Source organism: Carettochelys insculpta, chromosome 11 (assembly GCF_033958435.1).
Source record: "Carettochelys insculpta isolate YL-2023 chromosome 11, ASM3395843v1, whole genome shotgun sequence".
NCBI classification, from domain to species: domain Eukaryota; kingdom Metazoa; phylum Chordata; order Testudines; family Carettochelyidae; genus Carettochelys; species Carettochelys insculpta.
The window spans coordinates 25,550,522-25,575,099 of NC_134147.1; the positions used below are offsets into that span (position 1 = coordinate 25,550,522).

Sequence of the window (24,578 nt, forward strand, 5' to 3'; positions counted from 1 at the left end):
CAGCCCCAGCTGGGAGTGCAACAAGCAGCAGTGGTAAAGGAAGAGGCAGCAGCAATACTGCCTGGAGGCTTTATCCTGATACTCTGATGGGCTGGAATTGCAGCCAGTCACAGCAGTGGAAGGCAGTTCCTGAGAGAAGGGATGCAGCCATGTGCATCACTGGGTTGTCATCCAGGCCATATGCTCCTAAAACTTTTGTGCAGGATACTTCTACTTGAGTTGAATGGAGAGTTTGTTTCCAAGCTGCTTTAGATCAATTTTGTCAAACTGTTTAGTGAAAGAAGACTAAAGCTGAGTCTACACTGGCACTTCACAGCACTAACTTTCTGGCTCAAGAGCTTGAAACACCTCATCTCCCCCAACTCTCCAAATGTGGCAAGTTAAAGCACTTGTCTAAACCAGGCTACTGCACTGGGAGCTATGCTCTCTGCACTGTTAGGTCAGGTCTACATTGGACTTTGAAGATGATCCTGGATAAATGACTTCAGTTACAAGAGTTGCCATTGAGTTACCTGGCTGTCTCCATGCAATGGAAGTCCTTGGAATAACGAGTTTTTGGTTTCTTTTCATATTCCCCACTAGGAACACACTAACACCAGAAGGCTTACCACAAAGGGTAGGTGTACCTGTAGATGAACCTCCATGAGGGGAGCAGCCAACATGCACACAAGTGCTGCTACAGTTGTAACTTGGAATTCTGAAGTGTTGACAAAGCCTAAGCTAGTAAGCATAGCATAGTGCAAAACATAATTCTGTATGCTTAAAGGACTCCTTTTTACAAATCTATGGAGATACTAAATGTTAGAGGAGCAATTTGCTTTTTTTTTTTTTTAAAGTGGTGACCTATTTGGAGCTAAGCCTCAGCATACTTGTTAGGCTTTAATAGCAGTTTCCCTATCTCTTTGAACCACCTTCCTATAGAAGACCCACAAATGGGGCCAACTGACCTATGTACAAGTGAAATGGGAGATGCACCAAGATTACATTGGAAATGGTCAATAGTTAAGGCTACAATTCTTCAGAGGCCATGGAATCAATGATGTCCAATGAATGCTGGCTGAGTTGAGCCTGCAATGGCTGAACAGTAGAGCTCCCTCCAGAGCAGATGAGCTGCTGGGGGCAGTGCAGGCATGTAGCAGCTGAGGTCTCTCGTCATATCTTCAGTAAGTCAGGTCACAGGTTCCCATAAACTTCCCTGTATTGCCTGTAACCTGTCTGACTAAATGCTGGTGCCAGTCATGGCCTTAACAATACTTTCAAATGTAAGTGGTTGATGGTATCTAGTAAATTCTTGCCACCCCTTCCCTCTTAACTGATAAAGGTTGAAGCTCTTTAGTTTAGCACTCCTCTGGTCTGGCGACATCCATAGTCCATAACTTTCATTAGCTGGAAGTTCACTTACCATAGCACAGTTACCACAGTCATAGTTTTACACTTGACAGTTTTGGCTCTGTTCAGTGCTGTTTAGCTCTGTCCTAGAAGCCCAGAGCAGTAGAAGTGTGGGAAATGTTGCTAGACAATAGGGACTTGGAGTGGGTCTGCATATTCTCTGGTTCAGCACAGGACAGGTCTTGATGCCAAACTTAGAGGTTCAGCTTGTATGAAAAATGTATCAGCAAGTTGTTCGGCATATCAATGTCATGTGTCTTTGCTTTGAGTTAGGGGAATCAGACTTCTTTCTGTTGTGACAGAATAAGTTAACATTGCATGAAGTGGTCAAGTGACTGAGCAAATGCAGCTGATTAGAGGGTATCCTCTTATGGACCAGATTAATCAAAGACTTCTTGTTCATATTGGCCACTTTCATGCATCTGAAGCAAGTCTTTGCCCATGAAAGCTTATGCTACAAAATATTAACCTAAAAGGTGCCACAGGACTTGTTCTTTCAGAAAGTGTCTCTTGAAATCTGTTCTGTTTACTTGTGCATAAAAAGCTGTTTGCCCCAAAAACAAGACTCCAGCAGCTGCATTGTCTAAAGTGCCTCTTGTTTCTGCCAGAGACTGTAGCTGAGGCACACCCAAGGAAATGGTGAGGGTCACAGATTACAGGAAGATGATTCAGGACACTAAACTGTTCATTGCAGGCAGTGATCTGTCTTAACTGCAAATCCAGAGTTTTTTGCCATATCTGCCAAATAGTGTTGTACTTAAACTTGGTGAAGCCATACTGGGTGATAATGAAACACTTACTTACAGCAACTTGATTAGTGGGCATTAATTTTATTTTTTCCTCAGCTGGCTGGCTTTGATTCAAACTCAGGGCAGGTCTATGCTACCCTGGAAGACTGACTTTTTTTGTGCACATCTAGTAGAGATGTGTGAAACTGACTTCTTGGGGTTGCAGGTGACCCTTGTACTCCTTGTGATGCATGAGGAAGGGGGGAAATAGACTTTCTCCAGTGATGCATCTATAGAAGGGAAGATCCATCTCTTTTTAGCTAGGCAACTGCTGTAGCTAGAATTATGTATCTGCTGTCTACTTAGGCTATGCCTTCACTAGGTGAAGTCTAAACTAGAACATAAGTCATTGCTTTGTCTAATTGCTGCCCAAGGGTGTCGCTAATACTGATGGCTGGTATGCATTCTAGAACTGAAGCACCGAAAAATTTCTTAATCGTGTATTACAGCGAGGTTGTCAGTTAACCACTCTCTGGGGAATGAGGTCTTGGTGTGGTATGGAAATGCTCTGTATATTTTGTAATAAAGCAAGGCAGTGTAAAATACCAAATGAGGAAGCATGATAGGGAGTTGGCATCTGCTTCAGATTTTGCATACATTGCCAAGATCTTCTGCCCATTTCCAAAACCAAGTACATACTAGCTGTTCATGGCAATATAAGCAGCCAGCACTTCCCTGAAGCCAGAGGGCAAATATTGTGATAATCAGGCATACCTCCCTGAAACAGGTTTAGTTAATAGGTTACATGTCCTTCCTCTCATGCTTAAATGAAACTAAGTAAGGAATCTGGCTGACACTACAATCAGTACAAAGGACTAGCTGCTCTTATCTTGAGGTGATTTGGTTGTTGCCAGTGTTTGAGATTTTTTTTTTTTTTTCTTGGAACACCTGCTCCCGTCCTAAGATGGGTGAGCAAACTTCTTACCTCAGGTTCCAACTCTTCATCCTTGCAGTCAGCAGGGCTCCCCCAGCCTAACTACTGTAATCCAAACAGACACTTTCAGTTAGGGTTATACAGGAATAAACCCTCTACTGTATTTACACATGCCAACTTGCATATCTGGCATATCCAGAATGCTCAACCAGCATTTTAACTAAACTTTTTTCCATAAGTACAGTAGTGACTAATACAAATACAGTAAGTTAATAGTGTACTTCATTACTGTTAACAGAAATGCATGCAGAGTACTTAACACTAAAACAATATTAAATATTAAGCATTGCTAGGCATATTTATCCAGAATATTTGAATATCCTGTAACCCCCTGGTACTGGGGCTGTTTATATGAAAGGTTATTTTATTTAGCATATAGAAGCTTTTGTTCAGCAGTATATTATAACTACATAAACAGTAACATATATTACAACGCTTTTAATGAGATGGATGTCTGATATAACAGCCAATCATTGTGGTCCCCCTCAGGAAATTTCATGCTCCCAAAGGGGCCGGGGCCCAACCCCAACTTTGCCCACTCCCCCTCTAAGAGGGCTTCAGTAGCCTGCAGCCTGTCCCTTATTAATAGGTACTTGGCGTACAAGCTTGACACCTTCTGCAAGTATTTAAATTTGTCAGTTCAGCAAGGTATAGCTCAACCTAGCTTCCAAAAGCAGTCTAATGCCCATATTAGCCCCTGAGAATGGGATATAAGTTGGGATATTTTCTGTGAAGAACATACTGTTAAGCTGTAAATATTTAACTAAGTCTGCTGTACATTAACTTAAGTCTCATGGTAGTAACTGGTTACAATGAATTAACCTTAAATTTGGCAGTCTTCAGCCTATTGCCAAAATTGAAATGTCAGTATATTTTCTAGAGAATGTTCCTGGCAGTAACAGGGCATTGTAAAATAGGACTTCCAGTCTTAAAACTGAGATCAGAATATCTAGAACTCTAGTGTGCAGAACCACATGGGTTCTACTTGTTTCACCTGGCAGACTAGCTGCTCAAAAATTGGCCTAAGGCCTTTGTGAACAAACCTGTCAATGGTATCAATGGGTGCCAAGCAGCCTCTAAGTTGGGGGAAGGTAAGATGTCTTGGAGTCCCTTGCTCTCTTTAAACAAGTTTGGTTCTTCATCTTCAATATAAAGCTTGGAGCTGAAACCACTGATTGCTATGTTAAAACAATATCTGTCAAACACTAATAATACAGGAGTCATTCATGAGTGGCTTTGTTAGGAGAAACTGCTTTTTTTTTTTTTTCCCCTCCTACTCTGAATAGTGTGCTGTGACAGTCTTTTTGCTTTTTTGTAAGCAAGTAGTTTTGTGAGATTGACCTGGGGGGAGCAGGGAAGGGGCAGTAGGTGAGACAATGAGACTCCTGGAAAGGTTGAACTCTTGGACTAGATTAAACAGCAGGGGGCTTCCTTTCCTCCTCTACCAGCTGGCTTAAATGAGAACTAATCAAGGGTATGAGGACCCATGTTCATTTCTTTAGCATGCTGTGCAGAAAAGATTTGAACTTGGGTTGCATTTGAGTGCCCTAGCTGTTCTCCTTTGGGATGTTTTTGGTGTGGCTGTTCTGTTCGTTCAATATTGAATAGTTAGTGGTGCAGGGGCTTGAAGGCAACACCCAAAGTCATGTAGCAAGTTACTTGTTCTCTCTGGCCCAATGGCTGTTATGAGACAGAATGAGGGTCTTTGCCAAAATCTGTTCACTCACAAGCAATTCCTCTGCACCCTTCACCTCCACATCCTGCACCCTCCCTCCCAGACCTCACCTTCCCCCTTGCCCTGCTCCTACCATCTGTGGACTCCTCACCTGTACCCTGCTTCTGACTCCTTCCTTCCAGACCCAAAACACTCCTGCACCCTCCCCTGGTATTGGGGGGAGGATGAAATCCAGCAGACTAACACTGTGCATGGGCTACAGTATGCAAAATGTCCTATGGACCACACATGGAACCCCATTGGGCAGCATGTGGCCCTTTTGAACTCCAGGCTGCCCATCACAGGTCTGAGTGCTGCCCGGGGCTGGGCAGCACTGTCATTGGCCAGTTCTGGGGACCGGGCAGCTAGTCTCTAGCACTCAAACATCAGCTGTGGGAGTCTCAATAGCTGTAGAATTGCTTCTCTGTGGGTAGGGAGCTATGGCTATGTCTGACAATGACAGACCTCCTGAGCCTTGCGTTCAGTAACCTGGTAGCTTTGCCAGACTGACCTGATTTGCACCAGGGGCTGCTGGCTGCTTGGCACCAGATGCCAGCTCTGCCATAGGCTGTGGAAGTACTTCATGGCTGGGCCATGCAGAGTACAGAGGATGTGCTCTGCTTTGGCTGCCTCCTTGGTTTAAAGTTGGTCTTTAGATACAACTAACTTAACATCAGGTATATCCAGCCATGGTAGATGCAGAGTGAGCTGATACACCATGAAACCATGACCATCAAACTGCTTTTGGTGTGCATTCTGCATTTGCTTCTTGTAGACTTGCCTCCAGAAACCTGGCTTTTGATATGGATTGTCTCGAGACAAATGTCTGCACAGGGTTTCCGCTGTAATGCTACTCTAAATGGATCCTAAAATCAGTCTTTAAACCATTGCAGAGCCTGAGCCCAGACATCTATGCTGCTATTTTAGTGTCTTAACCTGAGCTCCATGAACCTGACTTGAGCAATGTAGGCCAGCCATGACTCATACAACTGTACAGATACCATAAGCATTTAAAACGCTCTTTCCTAGCTATGGTGTCTTTTCTCTTAAAACTCTGCTCAAGGGGCTTGTCCTGCAACGTAAGAAATCTACCTGCAGAACAAATAGCATTTGAAAATCCCAGGGCCCCAGCCAGTGGTTCACCCCCTACATAAAAGGGGACCATAAAACTTAAAGGCAACACACCTTGAACTAAGGTAAAGGAGAATACTGTGAAGACATAATTACCTAAAGAAACCTGCTACCCAGAGACCTGAGGCCAAAAGCTTAGGCATCAAGAGGAGTTTCTAACTTTCTGGGTCATATCCATTCTTGTTCATATGTGCTCCAGGTCATAAGGACTCTTCCTTCAGAGCAGGTTCTTCCTGAACTGCATTCAGCAGGGTTTTTACTACTCAAAGCAACAGGTACTGGTCAGAGGATCAGGTAGAGGGCACTGGACTGAGTGAATTAGTCTGGTAATTCCTGTGCATGCTTGATAGCAGTGTCAGTCTGAGATCTTTCCTTTATCAATGCAACATGGCCTAACCAAATTTTGTCTCCTGTCTTGCAGATAGCAAAGCAATTGTTGATGGGAACTTAAAACTCATTCTTGGCCTAGTATGGACCCTTATCCTCCACTATTCCATCTCCATGCCTGTATGGGAGGATGAAGGAGATGATGATGCCAAGAAACAGACTCCTAAGCAGAGACTACTGGGATGGATTCAGAACAAAATTCCTTACTTGCCAATCACAAACTTCAATCAAAACTGGCAGGATGGCAAAGCATTGGGTGCCCTAGTTGATAGCTGTGCTCCAGGTAAGCAATCTTTGTAAACCATACTTGTGGCAGCACTCATTGGTGCTAAGACAAACTCTCTCTCAAGATCAGACTTCAGGCTGCTTTTTATGAAAGGGCTACAAAACAATAGCCGGAAGCAAGCTTTAAATGACTAGCTAAAGGTGTAGTTTTTAGCTTACTTCAGCAGCTGCTTGAGTTCTCCTTAAACCTACTGGCTCAGCATGAGGGGGCTAAGGAGCAAGCATGGATTCCCAAACTGAAAACTTAAATTCTCATGTTCAGTTCAACTTTAGAGAACAGAAGGTCACACAAAGGCTTTCAAAACACATAGGCAGCAGAATGCAGGAATTCCAGGAGGCTGTGCACTCAGACTCCTAAATTGCTTTTGTGTATTTGTCTTCAATTAAGACATGACTGGGAGGAGTGGAGAGCATCTCAAGTACCTCCTGTTGTGAAACAATGCCCTCGTGAGCAGCATTTTGAGTTAACCTAGTGCGACTCTGGCTATGCACCATTACGAGAACCTGTACTCGGAAAATAAGTCCTCTCCACACGAGATTCCACATAGCATTAGGACTAAGTCATTGTATCTCTTGGATATAAAGCATAGGAAGGTAGCTCATTCTTTAAGCTAAATCTAAAAACCTCCCATCAGATGACTCTCTGAACCAGTCATACGTCTCTAGTGAGCAAAAAGGGAAAGTCTTTCCTGTCTGGCCTCTGCTCGGAGAAGAGCTTGAAAGTACTTGGTGTTTGAAAACAACTTGACTAATATCCTGCAGTGCAGACCCTTGGCAGTCAAATGAGTGACAAATCAATTCTGTGGCAGTATGGTGGCTGCACCCAAAGAAAGCATAGCTCTGGAATTCTGAGGAAACAAGTATTCTAATCTGAAAGGGAAAAGCATTCACTATATGGTGAGACTTATTTATTTGTCTTGAGAGCCAGTGTTTCTAGACTGCGTATGCACACGTTTGGAAAGTCACTACCTGGAATAAGCAGTGTTGCATGTAGCAGTCTCAATTCTTCTAGCAACTGTCAGTGTGAAATTCTGAATGTTTAACCTAATTTATTCTCAGGTCTCTGCCCTGATTGGGAGACCTGGGACCCTCAGAAACCAGTTGATAATGCTCGTGAAGCCATGCAGCAAGCAGATGACTGGCTGGGTGTGCCACAGGTAAGGCAAGCAAAGCAGCAACAGCCAGATGAATACTAAAATCAAACCTGAGTCAGTGTTTTCACTAATCTAGTTCTGACAGCCACTGCTTGTTGAGATTTGAGCCTTTCACTTCTCCCCCCTACAGAAGTCTTTGGTGTGTAGAGCTAGGAATCTGCAGTTCTGTTAGCAGTGTGAATCCCTGTTTTGACTGAAAGCTTGTCCACCTGTCCAGTAGTTTGCAGAGCTTCATGCAGACCTCACCTGCTCTTCCCCAAGAAGCAGTGACTATTAACAGGAGAGAGCCTTCTTTTGACATTGTGGCCTACACTGGAGGCTTGGTGGCTATAACTGCAGCAGGGATGTGGGTAGTTAACTTTTTTTATGGAGGAGAGCAAGCAACTAGTGGTGTGTTCACCCTGCTCTTACTGAAGAGTTTTCCCCTTGATGTGCCTGTTGTAACCTTGAGACTTCTATTTCTGGTTATTTTCCCATTTCCAACTGTTCTGTAGTCTGTGAAAGAACAGTAGAAGTGACTTGGGCTCTTAACTGGAGGAAGTCAGGTCAAGTGTTACAGCAGATTTGATTAAAGATGAATTTCAAGAGGAATGCATATCTAGAACTCCTCCTCCATGCAGTCTTTTTCAAATATTTCCAACTTGGTTCTAAAGCTATGGCTGGGTATTCTTTGCATGGGTGGAAGTACGCCTTTCTTTCTAAACCTAAGTGTACTAGCTTAAATCCAAGGACCTTGTTCAATGCATTTCAATCTGCCACCTACATAGCTACTTCTATTAATCGTTCTCTTGCAATGACCTTAAACAGGAGCCAGGGGCTCTAAAACCAGATTTATGCTAATAGTATAACCAGAAAAGTACATTGAATCTCTGAGCAGTGACTGTTCAGTACTCTAGAACAAACTGAACACTTAATGATGGACATGACAGCATTACTGCTCTTGCAAATGTCAGTTTCACTTCTGCTGTTCTTAATCTACCATCCTCAAGGAATATCCCCATGGTTTCCTAGGAGGATAACTGGTCTCTGGCTTGGAAGTAATGCACTTGAGAATTGTTGCTAAGATGGTGATTTCAGTTGCTCTAAAACTAGAGGACTAGCTTTGCAGACTACTTTGCTACTAACTCAGCCCATGATACTGCTTTAAATAATCAAAACTCAATTTTGTATTAAACCTTCCAGTGAGCCTAAAACTCCTATGTAAAGGGCATGATTGAAATTTATGGAATTCCCATGGATCTGAGTTGTAATGCTCTTGGGAATATAAATGGTTGAGGTATATATGGTCTACCATTCTAACCTGCACATCTTCCAGGTGATTACTCCTGAGGAAATTATTCACCCTAATGTGGATGAGCACTCCGTAATGACTTACCTGTCACAGTTTCCCAAAGCCAAGCTCAAACCGGGAGCTCCTCTAAAACCTAAGCTGAATCCAAAGAAAGCAAGAGCTTATGGCAGAGGTAAGGAATAACACACTTGCTCATGCAGGGTATTTACTTGACAGTAGGTTGACCTGTAAGGGGAAGAAAGCTGCTGCTTGTATTGCCTACAGTAGGTCTAAGCCCAAATGTGGGGAGACAGCTCCAAAAGCATTCCTAGTTAAGAATAAGGTTGGCTTGTTTAGACTTTTGCAGTCTGGGAATATGCCATTCAGAAGGGAGGGAGGTGCAGTTCGATTGAAAAGCTGGAAGTATTAAGTCTAGGACCAATAAGGGAAAAACACAGGTGCAGGTACTCCTAAGCTGTGACAGTTATGTATAATTAATTCCAGTAGTCTCTCACTAAACAAGCATGCCTAGGAAGCTATGGGGAGGGGGTGTGTCCTTCCCCCCCCCCCCCCCCGCCCCCAGGGTTCATCAGAACTGGTTGTGGAAAAACCTTAGTTGGCAAACAACAAGGCAAGTTTGCCATTTCATGTCATCCTATTACAGGAGTTGAGCCACATGGAAACATGGTGAAGCAACCAGCTGTCTTTACAGTAGACACTATCAGTGCTGGGCAGGGAGATGTAATGGTCTTCATAGATGATCCAGAGGGAAACAGAGAAGAGGTTTGTATGCTAAATCTATTTTGCATGAAAAGTGGTAAGGGAAAATCTCTAGCTTAATTACTCTCTGTGTAGTCATTTGGTAAACTGTATTTTATTCATATTCTATTGTGCATTAATTAAAAGGCAAACATGCCAACTGACTATTTAATTAAATTGATGTACATGGTTCTTTTTAAACTTATTATTTTTGTCCTTCAGTTACAGCTGATCAGGTGGGACATGAACAAATACAGTTCCGATTGTCAGTCTGTCCTGTTCCTCTTTCTATTCTAAAGCTTTGACTATGAACAAAGGTGGATTGAAGTCTGCAGTGGTATTCAGGATGCAGATATTGCAAGGGAGAGGGTGTTTCTGAAAAATCCTCAAGCTGTAACATGAATCCAAAATAAGCCACCCAATAGGGTGACCATATTCTACTATGCCAAACAAGGGTCACCAGGGTGGAGGGGGGCTCTGCAGTTGTCAAGCAAATACAGCTCCCTGGCTGCCCCATGACATGGGGCACTAGAACAGGGCTGCTGTCCCATTGGAGTTCCCTAGTTGCAGGGCAGCCCCCCCTCCACCTTCCCCAGAATGCACTTGTTCCCACCAGGAATGCTACAGGGATGCTCCCTGGCTGCAGAAGCCTCCTAGCTGTGGAGGTGGCTGATCAACTGGCCGGGGGGAGGGGTGGGCATGGGGTGGGAGGCTGTGTGGGGATTGGGCTGTCTCCCTGGCTGCAGGGGCAGCTGCCCCATGGAGGGGTTACCCAGAACTGCTGGGGCACCAGGTCCTCCTTAAAATCTTAAAGCAGGGGCATGGACAAAACCATGCTACCCTGCCATACCTCTGTGGCAGGGCCTCTGGCTCCCTCTCCTGCTGCTGCTTCTACTGTCCAGTCAGGACACACTGTCCAGCCAGCTCCTGGTTTGGTTTTTACCTGCAGCTGCCCTGACTTGGGGAAGGGGGGAGCTTAGTAGGGGGAGCAAATATAGAGGGCCACTTGCTTTTGTTTATAAACAAAAAGCAGGATGCCTGCCTAAAATATGGGACTGTCCTGGTGAAAACAGGATGGATGGTCACCTTGGCATCCAACATGTGCTCCTTAATTAAGATCCATTGGCACAACTACTGTGGGCAGTCTGACCTCTGGCAGTAATTCTGAAATCTTCACAACTTTAGGGGAAACAGTAATATCTTAATAGCAAGAAAACATTTGAAGAGTACCCAGACTACTGTAGCTATCAGGTTCAGAGCCTTTCTCCTGATATGTCACACTCTTGCTATGGGGGAACAATAACTGAAACAACTTCAGCAATGCAAATGTTGTAGTGAATTGGGTTTAAATTACAGCAAGGGAGTTCTAGGTTGGATATTGGGGTGGGGGTGGGGACTGCCTAACTGTCAGGGTGATACAACACTGGAATAAATTGCCTAGGGAGAGAATAGAATCTCCATCATGGGTGATAGTGTCTGGTCCTACCATGAGGGCAGGCGACTGGATTTGATAACCTCTTGAGGTCCCTTCCAGTTCTAGTATGCCATGCATTCTTTTAGGGAACTGAATTTGACCAAGCAAAAGAAACTTGCAAATGACAGTGTGTCTTCATCAAATATAACTAAATCAGTATGGCTCTAATCATTCTGTAAGAACAATAGCTAAAGCTATAGAATATCTGCTGCCAATTACTTAGTACACTAGAACAATTTTGGTTCTATTATAGGAACAAATGCTGGTTCTATTATAGGAATCTAATATACTGTGACTAATGGCTACTTTGGTCAATCAAACATTTGACTTAACACATTTGAGACAAGCAAACTGAGTTAAACTTAATACTAGTTAAAGATGTTGGTCAGCCTCCAGTATAGTTGTTAGTCCACAGAATTGGTCACAAGCTTGTACTGTAGTCACACATACCTAGAAATGACTGGCTTTATACCAATATTGGAGAGCCAGTGACAGCAGGTGTACTGCTAGCTATGGTAACTATATCGAACATTGTTGGAGTCCTAATATAACAAACCCAGTTTCAGCATCAAATTCATCTGTTGAAACTTTAATGTCTGTTTTTGTGAGAAGTCTTAATTTAGCAGCTAGTCAAGTGGGGACTACTAACATTTCTGGGACAAATGTTTTTTTTCTAGGCAAAAGTGACACCAGACAATGACAAGAACAAAACCTACTCTGTAGAATATGTGCCAAAAGTTACTGGCCCTCACAAGGTATGTGAGCTAGAAGATTGTGGTGTGCAGAATGCTCAGTGGGCTTGTTATGCCACTCTATATGGCCATCTTAAACTTGCATATTTACTGATTTGAGTTTCCACAGTATGGGACTAATGGGCTATTCTTTGCCTTTGCCCAAGTAAGTAGGTTCATCCTTTCCCCAGCCTTTGCTTGGGGAGGGGTGTGAGATACAGCCTTGCCATCAGTACTCTTATTTTAATGTGGTATGCAAAGAAAATGGAACCTGCAGATCAAAAGGTTAGTATATCACTGCTCTCCAAGGGATGGGGAAAGGAGAGGTTGAACCTCTCTAATCAGCACTCTACATAGTCCGGCAACATCTGTCATCCTAAAATCACACTGTTAGCTGGATGACCACTTATGAGTGTGGCCAAGTTTTCTTATGGTACCATTAAGTTTTACAGCCACTAGTCATGGCTCTGTGTTCTGTTCTTTAGCTCTAATTTACTCCTAAACATCCAAGAGCCCAGTAAGCCATGGAAGTATTTTTGGTAATGCTGCTAAACAATGACCTATGGTTTGGCACCAGTCCGGTCCCAAGGGTACCAGGACTGGAGTGGTTCAATCTACAGTCACTTCTTCTGTGCTGCTGGGCTTATCTGCTATTCTCTGCCGTAATGTCAAGTCTGCTTGTGCTCTGCAGAAGTGACTTGGAAAAGCTGAGTTATGTTGATGTAAAACAGGGCATTGCCATTATGGTCTGTGACCCTTATGTTGCCAAAATAAGGGGCATGTATTTTGTAATATAGGTAAATTTGATGGTCAGTGGCAACTGGCAACTCTAGATTTTTCTTACTGCAGCTTTCTCTATTGTATAGTTGAGGGAGTCTAAGCCTGGTCAAATAACTAATAAGCCATAAGGATTAGCCAGGAGACTCTTCCCCCTCCCCCCGCCCCCAACACAGCAAGCAGTTTGGGAACTTACTTGTCAAATCACATTGAAGTAACTGGCACAGTCTTGAACAATGTATTGGAAAAGTGAAATTTAAGTTAGTAACCAGTTGATCCACTCATTCATATTCACATTTTCTCCCAACAAGCAGCTTTCTTTGAATTCATCCATGCACCGATTTACACATCTCCACTTTTACCAAGGGAACAAATGTCTTCAAAATATTCCCATTTAAGTTCTCTGATGCTCAGAAGTCATGGGGGGTGTGTGTGTGTGTGGGGGGGGGGGGGGGGGGGGAGATATAGAAAACTGTGGATACTGAACGTCTCTCACCCTTCTTTCTAGTCAATACACTTTATCTGCTATCTCTGTCCTTTCCCAGGTATAAGACAGTGTCTTAAGCTACTCTGCTGTGCTTGGCCGTGGCCTACTACCAATTAAGCCCAGAACAGAAACAGCCCTATCCAGCTTGTTAGTCTAACATGTTACTACTCAGTCTTCTGAGAAACTGAAAGCCTGGAATTTGGAACAAGCAAGAGCTAGTAGTTTAACTTTGGGAAGACTGAGTGGGTATAAACTTATATTTTCAATGTGAAACTTAGTGTCTTTCATCCAAACTTTTAAAAACATGGCTTTTTTTATCCATGCTGCTCCATGAGCTTTTAGTACCAGGACTGGACAGTGACTCACCCTGACTTAAGGCCTGCCAGGGTAACTACAGTGGAACTGTGATCTCTCCCAGAAAGAGGCTGGCAAGAATAAACTTAGATGAACTACATTCAGCTCTTCCACCTCCCCAGGGCTGCAGTTGTTTCAGATCCTTGTTTTACATGGCTGAAAGGACTTGAAGGTTTCTATTAAATGCATATTCTCCAGTATCCTCTACTTCCAAGCTGAAGCAGTGGAAAATCTCCAACTGCCACCCTAGAAGGTTGATAATCTCAGTCCTGGGGTCCTAGTACCTTCCTTTTTTTTTTTTTATACAGGCAACTATGAGGGCCCAGTGTTGAGGCCAGTCCTTTGCCCTGTCCAAGCTAGATCTTGTGTGTTGGCAGGGGGTGGTGGTGGTAACAATGATGAAGCAAAACTTGGATCATTCTGGTCTCCTGCAATTCCCCCCTTCAAAAACCACCCTTAGTTGAATAGCTGTAGGCGCTATAGCCTCCTATATTCTGGATTTGTAGTCTAATTGTTCTTCTAGTAATGTATGAGAGCTGACCCTGCAGACATTGTAGTTCCAGCTCTCCAGTCTGCACCCTCATTTGTCTCCCTCTTGACTTCAAACAGTCCTCATCCTATTGATCATCTGAAGTACCTGGGCTATTCAGATGCCTGCAAGCTCTGCAGGCAGATCTAGATCCAGAATTGATGTAGTATCTCTAAATTTTGTACCAGACTTGAACCTCCAGCTGTGTCCAGTCTTGTTCTCCTTGTCACTGTTGGGGCTGGTAAACCAAGTAGGGCCAGGTCCAGAGACAGTGAAGTAGAGTTCAATCTTCAGTTCTCATCCTCTTCTCCCTGCACCCCCAAAGTGCTGGAAGCTCTCTGGAGGATAGCAGGAGGCAGAATCTTGAGAGTTGTGTTGCTATCACACCGCACAGGGGTCACTAGTCAACTCTCCTTCATTCTGACTGACAGAGCACATGGCTGAAGCCATCAGACTGTGTGCACCACAGACTTAGCAGGCAGATGTGGCACTCAGTGCATATTTTTCAGGCAAACTAGATGAAGTTTCCTTTCCTTGAACTTTGTCTTTAGATCTGTATTCAGCTCAGTGGGGTGTACATAATCCTCACAACTACTGTCTGGTTCTTGGTGGACAAATTGCAAGATGGGAGTGCATAAGTTTTCAACCTTCTACCCCGTCTTAGAAGAACGAAGATCGTTTCCATCCCTCTCCCACAATCGGTTTAAGATTTGGTTAGGCAGTCTGGTCTGTAGCATTCAGTCAGTATTGTGCCAAGTAAAATGGGGCCCCATCCTCTGTCATAGCACAGTAGCTTTATAAACACTATTGCAGGTAGCAGTAGAACTTCAAGAAGTTGAATACCACTCTTACTGAGACCCTTTCTACAGATGCACAAGGCTACCTGAGAGCAGTATTTCCCATCTTTAAGAGGGTGTTAAGTGGTTATAGGACCTCCAGTTGACACAAAGTGAGGAATTAACATTGGAATTTCTTTCCACAGCAGTTCTTAACTGAACCTTAAACTGTAAGAGGTCAAGTAAATTGACCTTGTGACCCAAGGGGGAAGTTCTGCCAGGCCATAACACAATTGCAAGGTGGCCTCTTATGCACCCACAGTACTAATGGCTTTTCCCTCCCCTTAGGTTACAGTTCTATTTGCTGGCCAGCATATTTCAAAGAGTCCATTTGATGTGAATGTTGACAAAGCCCAGGGAGATGCTAGCAAAGTAACAGCAAAAGGACCAGGCTTGGAGGCAACAGGAAACATTGCCAATAAACCTACCTATTTTGACATTTATACAGCAGGTAAGCATGCTTAAATGAGGCCGAGCAATCCTGAGGATAGCAGTTATGCAGCTTATACTTCCCATTTGACTTATTTTTGGGCCAGTACTGACCTGTTTGTGTGGTTCCCCCCCCCCCCCACCCTGATCCAGTAATAGCTAAAATGGGGCTATAATGGATTTTTCTTCTAGTGGAGCTGACAATTAACCCTCTGCTACAGTCAATATAAATAAGCCACATGCTTGCATCTTTTGTATCTAACTTCAGCAAATGAATCCACCTGTCTACAAGGTGTTCAAGAGTTCCGTCTAGAACCTGTCTCACTAAAATTACTAGTAAACTCCTAAGTTACTATCTTAGACCATATGCTGCTTAGAGTTTTTGTGGACATACTCTATTCCACATGAAACTGATTTAAGGTACTGTAAACTTGATGCAGAACTTGACTGTAAAATGAAATGTGGCAATTACTTCAACCCAGTGATTTTAATATATTAAACTCTTTGCCTGAGGCTCTTAAAATATTGGCTGCAGCTGTCTAGTTTGGGGAAGTGCTGTGCTACTCTAGTGAAACATTGTTTCTAATTGGGGGAAAATAGTAATCTGCTTCTTGTAAAGACATGCCTGGATGCTGGGAACAATCAGCAATGCAAGAAGGTTGAATAACAGGTGTTAAGTGGTGGTGAGAGAGAGAAAAAAAACCCTTGTTTAGACTAGGCTGTTGGTTTAATCTTAACTCATCCTGAATGGAGAAACTTTTTTCCTCCAAGTTGTTCCAGTTTTTGAAATTCCTTGTCTTGGTTATTTTCAGGGAACTCGCACTCACTTGAAAGTGTGAGAATTGGATTCCCTTGTGCCAGTTACAGGGTGCTATTTGAAGTGTCTGGGCAGAGCACAAACCCATCCTCTACCAGCTGCCTGAAAACTTTGAGTGGGACTTCCATTTGCATATCAGTTTGGAACATGTCAGCTCAGTTTGTTCAACCTTCCTCTGGCCCTGATGCCCCTTGACCATGCAAATGTGAATGTTGGAGCAAGCTTGCATGTCTGTTACAATGGCCCTCACACAGATGTGACTGTTCCCCTGTCACCTGGCAGTGTAGCATAACACCTGGGTTTGTGGCCAAATCCAGATCAGTGTGGCCAAGAAGAGGTTGGATTAGGTGGCTCTCCAGCCTATGGCTTCTGCAATTTTCTGACTTGTGAAAGGGTTGTATGGGGAAGAGAAACAACTGTTCAGCTTGTCTAAATAGCTGCTTGTATAGTGCTTTAGAGTAATTTGTTCTAAATGCTAACTGGAGGCTGACTGCCTCCAGTTGCTGCTCCATCAGCTTAGGGAGCTCTAAGCTTTCACACAGTACAAAGAGGATCTGTCTGTCTGCCATAAGACTACAAGGAGGAGAGGAAAGAAGGTGAAAGTAAACTAGGATTTAATTGCTATGACTCAAATGATTCCTGAAGAGAAGTGGCACAAAGGTCAAACTGGTCAGCTCTTTGAGTCAAGGCTGCTATCTGTATACCAGATCATTTAATGTATCGCTTGCACCTTTACCTTAGCACAATTGGGCCACAGCAAAATATTCAAATGCTGGCTTCCTTATGGACTGCTTACTTCACACACAGCTGCCAACCCAAAACAATGCTTTAATTGGTTTTTAGGAGACTTAGGCTTGGAAGGATCTGTCTTGTTCACTTACCTGGAAACTTGGAACATCTGACTTCAGGGCTGATCTAAGCTTGTTTTGCTATGTATAGGTGCTGGTGTGGGAGATATTAAGGTGGAAGTGGAGGATCCTCAAGGAAAGAATATAGGGGAGATTCTGATGGAAGACAAAGGGAACCAAGTCTACCGTTGCACCTACAGACCTACTCAGCCTGGTCCACATACTGTCAGAGTGACATTTGCTGGGGAGACTATTCCAAAAAGTCCTTGCATTGTCTCTGTTGGAGAAGGTATGTATTAAGATGGCTGCACCAAAGTTTCTGTAAATCCAGATTTAAGCAGTCCATGTTTCAGACTTAAGGATACATACATCCTTTTGTGCAGGGCAGTCTCCTGCTGCAAATATTAAAGAATCTTGCATGTCCATTTTTAATTCAATATTCTTGCACTTTAACATGGCCCTAAGCAATAGACTGTCAATAGACTTTAATTTGAACCAACCTTTCCTCTGAAGAGGTGACTTTAAATTCCATTTAAATGCAACTTTTTTTTCTCCAGCTCTGTCAACTGTTTACTTTGTTTTTGCTCAACTGACGCTTGGCTTTCTGTTCCATTTCTCACCTGCCTCTGTGCTCTGACCTCTACTCACTTCTCCTGAGGTACCCTCTACTTGTGGAATTTTGGACTTCACTGCTAATGGCTTCCTAGTTGAGCAAGCTATGTTGGTAAGAAGTGCAGGGGGATGCTTACTTTCTTCACTGTTTGCAGTCTTTGAGCTTGCAGCTTGTTGGACTATCAACAGCTTTTTCCCTTGCTTTGTTGGCAGAACAAAAAGGTGCAAGCAGTCTGAATCACTTATCAGTTTTGACAGCAGCAAGATTTGTCTAGCAATAAATCAAGCTGGTGAAGCTACCTAACCACAAATTAACTAACTGAATTGCATAGGACACATGGATTTTCCTACTTGAATTTGGGCTTGTTGCTGGGCTGATTAGAGCTTAGATCTTGTTTGACAGCTTGGATTAAGAGTCAGTTATACCAGCTGTCATATAGTTATCTATTTCCAAGCTGTTGACATAAGAAACCAAAAGAACTGCTTGCAAGGCTGTCAGCAAGCGTTTGCTGCTACACTTCCACTATAAATATTGCACATGTAGAGTATAAAGTCCATGCTGGGACTAACCTAGGGAACTATTATCCTGAGTGAAGTCTCTAGAATGTTACCAAGTTTGAAGACTTAACAGATAGCTGGAACATCATTTAATGGAAGGCCAAATTTTCATAGTTGCTTAACTTTGTAAAAAGCTTCCACTTACACTGTGCTCATGGCTGGGAAAACATTTGGCTTTGGGCAGCTACACTTAGGGAAACTCAAGTTTAAGAATCTGCCACCCACTCTGCTTCTGTAGCCTTGTATACCAAATGAAATCCTACAATGCGGTATTGTTCAGCCCCAGGTTTAACATTGCTATATGCTATCTTGCACTGTTCATAGGAACTTGCAGCAAAGCGGGGTTACCATTTCCAGCCTTTCAAGGTGCTGGTTATTAGTTGAATCCAGCACTCACTGTAGATACTGCCAAGCTGCCCCCTTAAAAAAAAAAAAAAAAAAAAAAAAAAAAAAGGACTAGCACAGAAGTAAGACTCCCAAATGAAATTTTATATACTGCATGCAATTTGCCCCAATAGGGGAAAAATGACTTAGAAGCAAGTATACTGGGAATGGTAGGTTGTATGTAGTGTGTGGTGTTTTTTTTTTTTTTTTAAATTGAGCATGTTATAAATTAATATTCCAAATCAAAAGCTTCCCATTCTCTAAACAGCTGACTTCAGGGTACATGACCATAGAACATTTGGAAGCACCTTAATGCTGTAGTAATCAAAAGCCTAAGGGCTGTATGCAGAATGGCTGTCTGGATTTCATGCTGGTCCCCTCAATTAGTGTGACACCAACTTCTCACATTCAAAAGCTAAGTATCCCCTGAGTCAACCTGCAGCTACTTAAAGTATCTTGGCTAGGCTACATGTACTTAAGAACCAAAGGTCGTACTAACCTGCATCTCACAAAGGTGGGTCTTTGCTCCAAAAACATCTGATCTAAGATGACGCAGGACTTCTCCTCCTTATTTATACTGATGTCTTAATTCACTTTGCAGCATGCAATCCAAGTGCTTGTCGTGCCGGTGGCAGAGGTCTACAACCTAAAGGTGTCCGGATCAGAGAAACTGCAGACTTCAAGGTTGACACTAAAGCAGCAGGGAGTGGGGATATATATGTATCCATAAAAGGACCAAGTAAGTGAAGTTTGAAGTTGTCTGCAGTACTGCTGTGAAGGAGAGGCCACCTCAAATGTGGACCACTCAAGGAATGTCAGTTTTGAACAATATCCATAACTTGGCTTCCTTTTTAATCAAGTGAAACCCATTTTAATGTCATCTTTCCACATGTAAAGAACACATTCATGGATACAGCTATGAAGCTAGCCTCTTCTCAGTGGCTTCATGTGGCTTGACACTAAAATTGTCTGTCCTCAGGTGACATCCACTGTGCTTTTACTATAGCAAGCTGGAAAATGTTAACTTCAGTCTGTGCCTTACAGCAAGATATCATTTTTCAGTGAGACACAGGGAAGTCACTTACTGGAGAATGCTTGTTAGACAAGAACTTTCAGTGAGGCTCTGAGTCCTGATGCTTTACCATAAACTTCCATGGTCTGAAGCTACTGGGCTGGTTTTGTCCTATAGCTTAATATTGAGCGCACACAATCCACCAATTGAAAACATAATGCTAGTGATCGGTTTAAGCCACAATTAGGAAAGTGCCTGTCTAATATTATGACTCGTAACCTAACTGCTGTGATGTTGCTCAAAGGAATAAACACTCAAACAAATTCTAGAGCTCAAGTCAAGTTTCAGGGTATAGCTTAACTATATGTAACCATTGTAAACAAAGGAGTTTTCAGCCTTAAACTCAAACTTGCTTCTCCCATTGCTGACTTTTAAAACTCTAGTTTCCTGTACCTTCAGTATATTAATGTGGAGAGGTGGATAAGCAACTAGCCTATTCAACTACACAAGAACACAGCTGGATTGTCTTCTACCCTAATTTGGCACAGCTGACCAGTGATGCTGGCTCACTTGTAATTTTAAATGGCCCTAGTTTAAAGTAAACACTCAGGGGAAATAGCTAACTATCTTACATACCACTATCTCCAAAAAACAAGGGTATTCCAACTGCCTGTGGCTTAATGTGGTCCGGAGAGAGAAGCAATAGATCTGCCAGGGTAAATGTCAATGTCTTGAAAGACTTACCTTGCAGAAAGCTGGTGGTAGGCCTGCTTTAACTAGTCACAGTCTGACAAATGTTAGTCTGCAGTGTGTCCATGTCTGCCTATGACAAAACATGCTAGAACCTGTTGAATCTAGTAACTTTAAAACTTGCTTTTGTAGAGGGCAGTTAAAATGGCCTTGGTTTCCTAGCCACATGCTGGTGGAAACTTTATTTTCAAGAAGCTGAGTAAATATTAGAACATGAATGTGCCTAAGTAACTTAAGGTGTTAACTGGAAGCTGAGTAATCCTGAGCTGTCTTTTTTTTTTTTTTTTTTTTTTTTTTTTTCCCCTTCAGAGGGCTTGGAAGAACATGTGAAACAAAAGGAATCTTTGGATAGTATATACACATTTGAATACTATCCAGTTAGCCCAGGGAAATACACTGTCACTATTTTATGGGGTGGACACAACATCCCTAAGAGGTAAGTGGTATCATTCAGTAGATCATGTGGTAGGAACCAATGCTACCATGAGTGCACTCTGTCAAACTTGTGTTGGCAGCTCTGGCAAGAAATTGGTGGTTAGATGCTCTAGTGCATAGCTTCATTCCTGCTCCAAGCCCAGCATAGCTTGCTCAGGTCTGATTCTGGTCTCTTCAGATCTCTCTTGTGATCCACAGTCTGTATTAAACAGCATAGGACAGGGGAGATGCTTTCACTGAACTTTCAGTATGGCTTTAGGAAGAGCTTGGAACCTCTGAAGGACTCAGACACTGTCTAGTTATTTAACTTACTGCTTCAATAGCAAGACTTAACTCAGTTGGAAAGCTTGTTCCATGCACTGGTAGGGTAACAGTTGTGTAATGTAGCTTTAAGCTGTGACAAGTGATAAATGCATGGGTGCTAATTTTGACTCTCTCTCTCTCATCCTGAATTTGGACTCCTTCCCCCCCCATTTAATAGCCCATTTGAAGTTCAAGTAGGTCCTGAAGCAGGTCCACAGAAGGTGAGAGCTTGGGGACCAGGACTTCATGAAGGAGTTGTTGGTAAATCAGCTGACTTTGTTGTAGAATCCATTGGCACAGAAGTTGGGTCTCTTGGTAAGTCCTCCTGGCTTTCCTGGCTAAGGCTTTCAGATGCTTTAGTTGTTAATCTACTTGATGGGGGTGGGGAATAGCCTTTCTGACAACTTTATTGTGATTGCATTAGGGGTTTAATGGCTAACAGGTAAGCCTCCACTGAGGGTGATGCTTACTGATCATGGTTAACCAATGGGGGCTGGAGCATGCTATGGGTGCTTCAGTCTGGTTGGAGCAGCCCTGGTCTATAGCAGCTCCCATTTAAACAGTTGAGGGGTGAGGGGGGACACCAGGATTCTGCCTCCCTAGACTGTATCAGAATCACTATTTATTTAAACATTATGCTTACAATATCTGGCTCTATTCAGAGTATCCTATATTCTGAAAAATAGCTTTCCCTATGCAAATATGGTTAGACTTATGTATCTGAGGTGAAGACAACACCACAGTAACTGAGGTAAGTGGGTTGGCCTCACTCACCTTTTCCATGTCTGGAGTAAGAATCGTGAACAGGGAAGATATGTGGCACTTGGGAGGCAGTCTTGAGTAAACCATAAACCTACATCCTGCCCCTGTCTTTGGGAGACAAGATGGCTTTTTGTTTCTGTTAGGTTTTGCCATTGAAGGCCCATCTCAAGCAAAAATAGAATGTGATGATCAGAATGATGGCTCTTGTGATGTGAAGTATTGGCCCAAAGAGCCTGGTGAATATGCAGTCCACATTATGTGCGATGATGAAGACATAAAAGAGAGCCCATACATGGCTTTCATCCAACCAGCTTCTGGAGACTTCAACCCAGAGAAGGCAAGACACAGAAGAATTCATCTGTCCATAGTTTGTTTGATTAAGGCTGTTTACATTTGTACAAATATTACTGACTTGACTTTTTTCATTTGTACATATTCTAACTAGTTGTCAGGGATTGGCTGAAGACCCCATCCCAGTGCTTTCCTTAGATGCTGTAAATGAGGCCATTCCTTGGCGCCTGCTAAACTTTGAGCATAAGAGCTGTTGCAATAATGGGACCATAGTATTTCAAATAACTTGGGTGGCGCTTGCTCAGCAGGCAAAAAGCTGTTTAAGCATCTTCAGGCTTGGCACTTGTATATTTAACACCTAATGATATCCTCCTTTCACGAAGACTTGTGCTAGGGTCTTGGGTCATCTCTTAGAAATATTAGCATCTAGCTTTTTTTGCTTTTTTTTACTGGAGAATCACTGCACAACCTTTTTTCCTCCTTTTGGAACAAAAGGTAAAGGCTTATGGTCCAGGACTGGAGAGAACTGGTTGCATTGTAAACAATCCTGCTGAGTTTACTGTTGAGACCAAAGAAGCTGGGAAAGCACCTCTGAAGATATATGCACAGGTAAAAACCCATAGACAGCTGGACTGCCTATCAATCCATCTTAATACAGGGGCAGAACAGTGTCTGTCTAGTTTAATCTTCTGGTTTTTTTTAAAAAAAAAATCCATGTAGATTCTGAGCATTGTGTAACTTATTGCATTTTCTAAAAACAGTTGGAAGCTAGGCATGCTGCATAATCCCAAATGCAGACTGAAAGCCACTTATGGCCCATGGTGAGTCCCTGGCTTGCACATATTGAGACTTTTCTCAAAGTGGTCCTAAAATTTGGCTTTTTGCCAGTTTACTAGACTTCTGCTATTTGGCAAGCAGGGGCAAGGAGAGTCAAGCAGTTCAATGGTCTAACACAAATCTAGTGCTTAAAATTTAAAGTAGCTTTGCTGTGGTCTTAAGGCTGTCTTCCTGTTTTGATAGTCCTGCATCTGAATTTTGTCCTGTCTCTTTGGACCCACTTGTGTCATCAGTCTCTAAATCTCAAACACTTGCTTTCAGGATGCAGAAGGAAGTCCTATTGACATCCAAGTGACGAGCAAGCCAGATGGAATCTGTGCTTGTTCTTATATGCCAGTTAAACCAATGAAACATACTATTGCCATTGTCTGGGGAGGAGTTAATGTACCAAATAGTCCATACAGGGTAAGTATGAAAACCTGCAGATTTATGTGGCTGGGACTAGTGTTACATATTCTAAAACAAACCACATCAAGCTGGTTTGTCCTTACCCATGCTAGTGATTATGAATCGATAGAGCTACTCAAAGTGAATTCTTGCTACATACCTCCATCTGGTTGAAGTGGCCTGTCCCATTCTGTGGGCTAGCATGTCAAAAGGGGCTCCAATACTAGTGAGTCTAGGAACTTTCTATTCTTTTAAGCAAGAATTAAGTTAGCTTCTGACAGTTTGTATAATCAAGGGATAACTATGAACATCTGTGAATCTACCCAGGTCCTCATAGGACAAGGCAGTCATCCACATAAAGTAAAAGTGGTTGGACCTGGAGTGGAGAGAGCTGGTCTGAAAGCCAATGAGCCTACTCATTTCACAGTTGACTGCACAGAAGCAGGAGAAGGTAAAAGTGTAGATAATGGATTGCTATCTGATACCCTAAGTGCAATACAATCCTTTGATTCAAGCTTTTTGCTTCATAAGGGAAAGGTGAGGCTTTAAATGCCAGTTGTGCTGTTCTGCATGGTGTGAGTCATACATGTACTTGACAACCTACTTTATCTATCCAAGAACTTAAAATCAAGATGTGACTTGTTTTTAGTTGCTCAGAATACATCTATTTGGATACTAAAGATTCCTGACTATCTTGTGGCACATCTGTTTCCTCCTAGGTGATGTCAGTGTTGGCATTAAATGTGATGCTCATGTTATAAGTGAGGAAGAGGAAGACATTGCTTTTGACATCATACACAATGCTAATGATACATTTACAGTGAAATATGTGCCACCTGCTTCTGGGCGTTACACTATAAAAGTGCTTTTTGCAGGAGAGGTTTGTATTTGCTGACTAGAAGTGCTAACTATGCAGAAGGCTTTAAATAGTAGTTCTACATTAGGATTTTATGTACTTTGTTCATAGGGGTGTCACTGATAAGCTTTTGAAAAGGTTTTTCATAGCTTGGGCCAAACTCCAAGAAGGAAATTTCTCTAATCATGGTTTCTTGTCTAACTCTAACATTGGAGTAACTGTGCAGTAAATGCTCTGATGTTACTTAAACACAGAGCCAGGTTACAGTTTGCAAAGTGATGCAAAAGTTAACAAATCT

At 42.8% G+C, this 24,578-nt stretch overlaps 1 protein-coding gene across 3 annotated transcripts in view; it reads left to right on the plus strand.

Annotated features, from left to right (window-relative positions):
• Positions 1-24,578, plus strand: part of FLNB (filamin B) — a 102,016-nt gene that overhangs the window by 31,279 nt on the left and 46,159 nt on the right. For all 3 annotated transcript variants that reach the window (XM_075005875.1, XM_075005873.1, XM_075005874.1), the window contains exons 2-16: positions 6,378-6,626; positions 7,688-7,785; positions 9,098-9,245; positions 9,717-9,835; positions 11,963-12,040; positions 15,288-15,450; positions 17,185-17,382; positions 19,249-19,386; positions 20,719-20,845; positions 21,326-21,462; positions 22,053-22,246; positions 22,696-22,809; positions 23,299-23,442; positions 23,752-23,875; positions 24,144-24,304. In XM_075005875.1, coding sequence (XP_074861976.1) covers positions 6,378-6,626; positions 7,688-7,785; positions 9,098-9,245; positions 9,717-9,835; positions 11,963-12,040; positions 15,288-15,450; positions 17,185-17,382; positions 19,249-19,386; positions 20,719-20,845; positions 21,326-21,462; positions 22,053-22,246; positions 22,696-22,809; positions 23,299-23,442; positions 23,752-23,875; positions 24,144-24,304 — 2,192 coding nt within the window. The remainder of the gene's footprint in view (positions 1-6,377; positions 6,627-7,687; positions 7,786-9,097; positions 9,246-9,716; positions 9,836-11,962; positions 12,041-15,287; positions 15,451-17,184; positions 17,383-19,248; positions 19,387-20,718; positions 20,846-21,325; positions 21,463-22,052; positions 22,247-22,695; positions 22,810-23,298; positions 23,443-23,751; positions 23,876-24,143; positions 24,305-24,578) is intronic.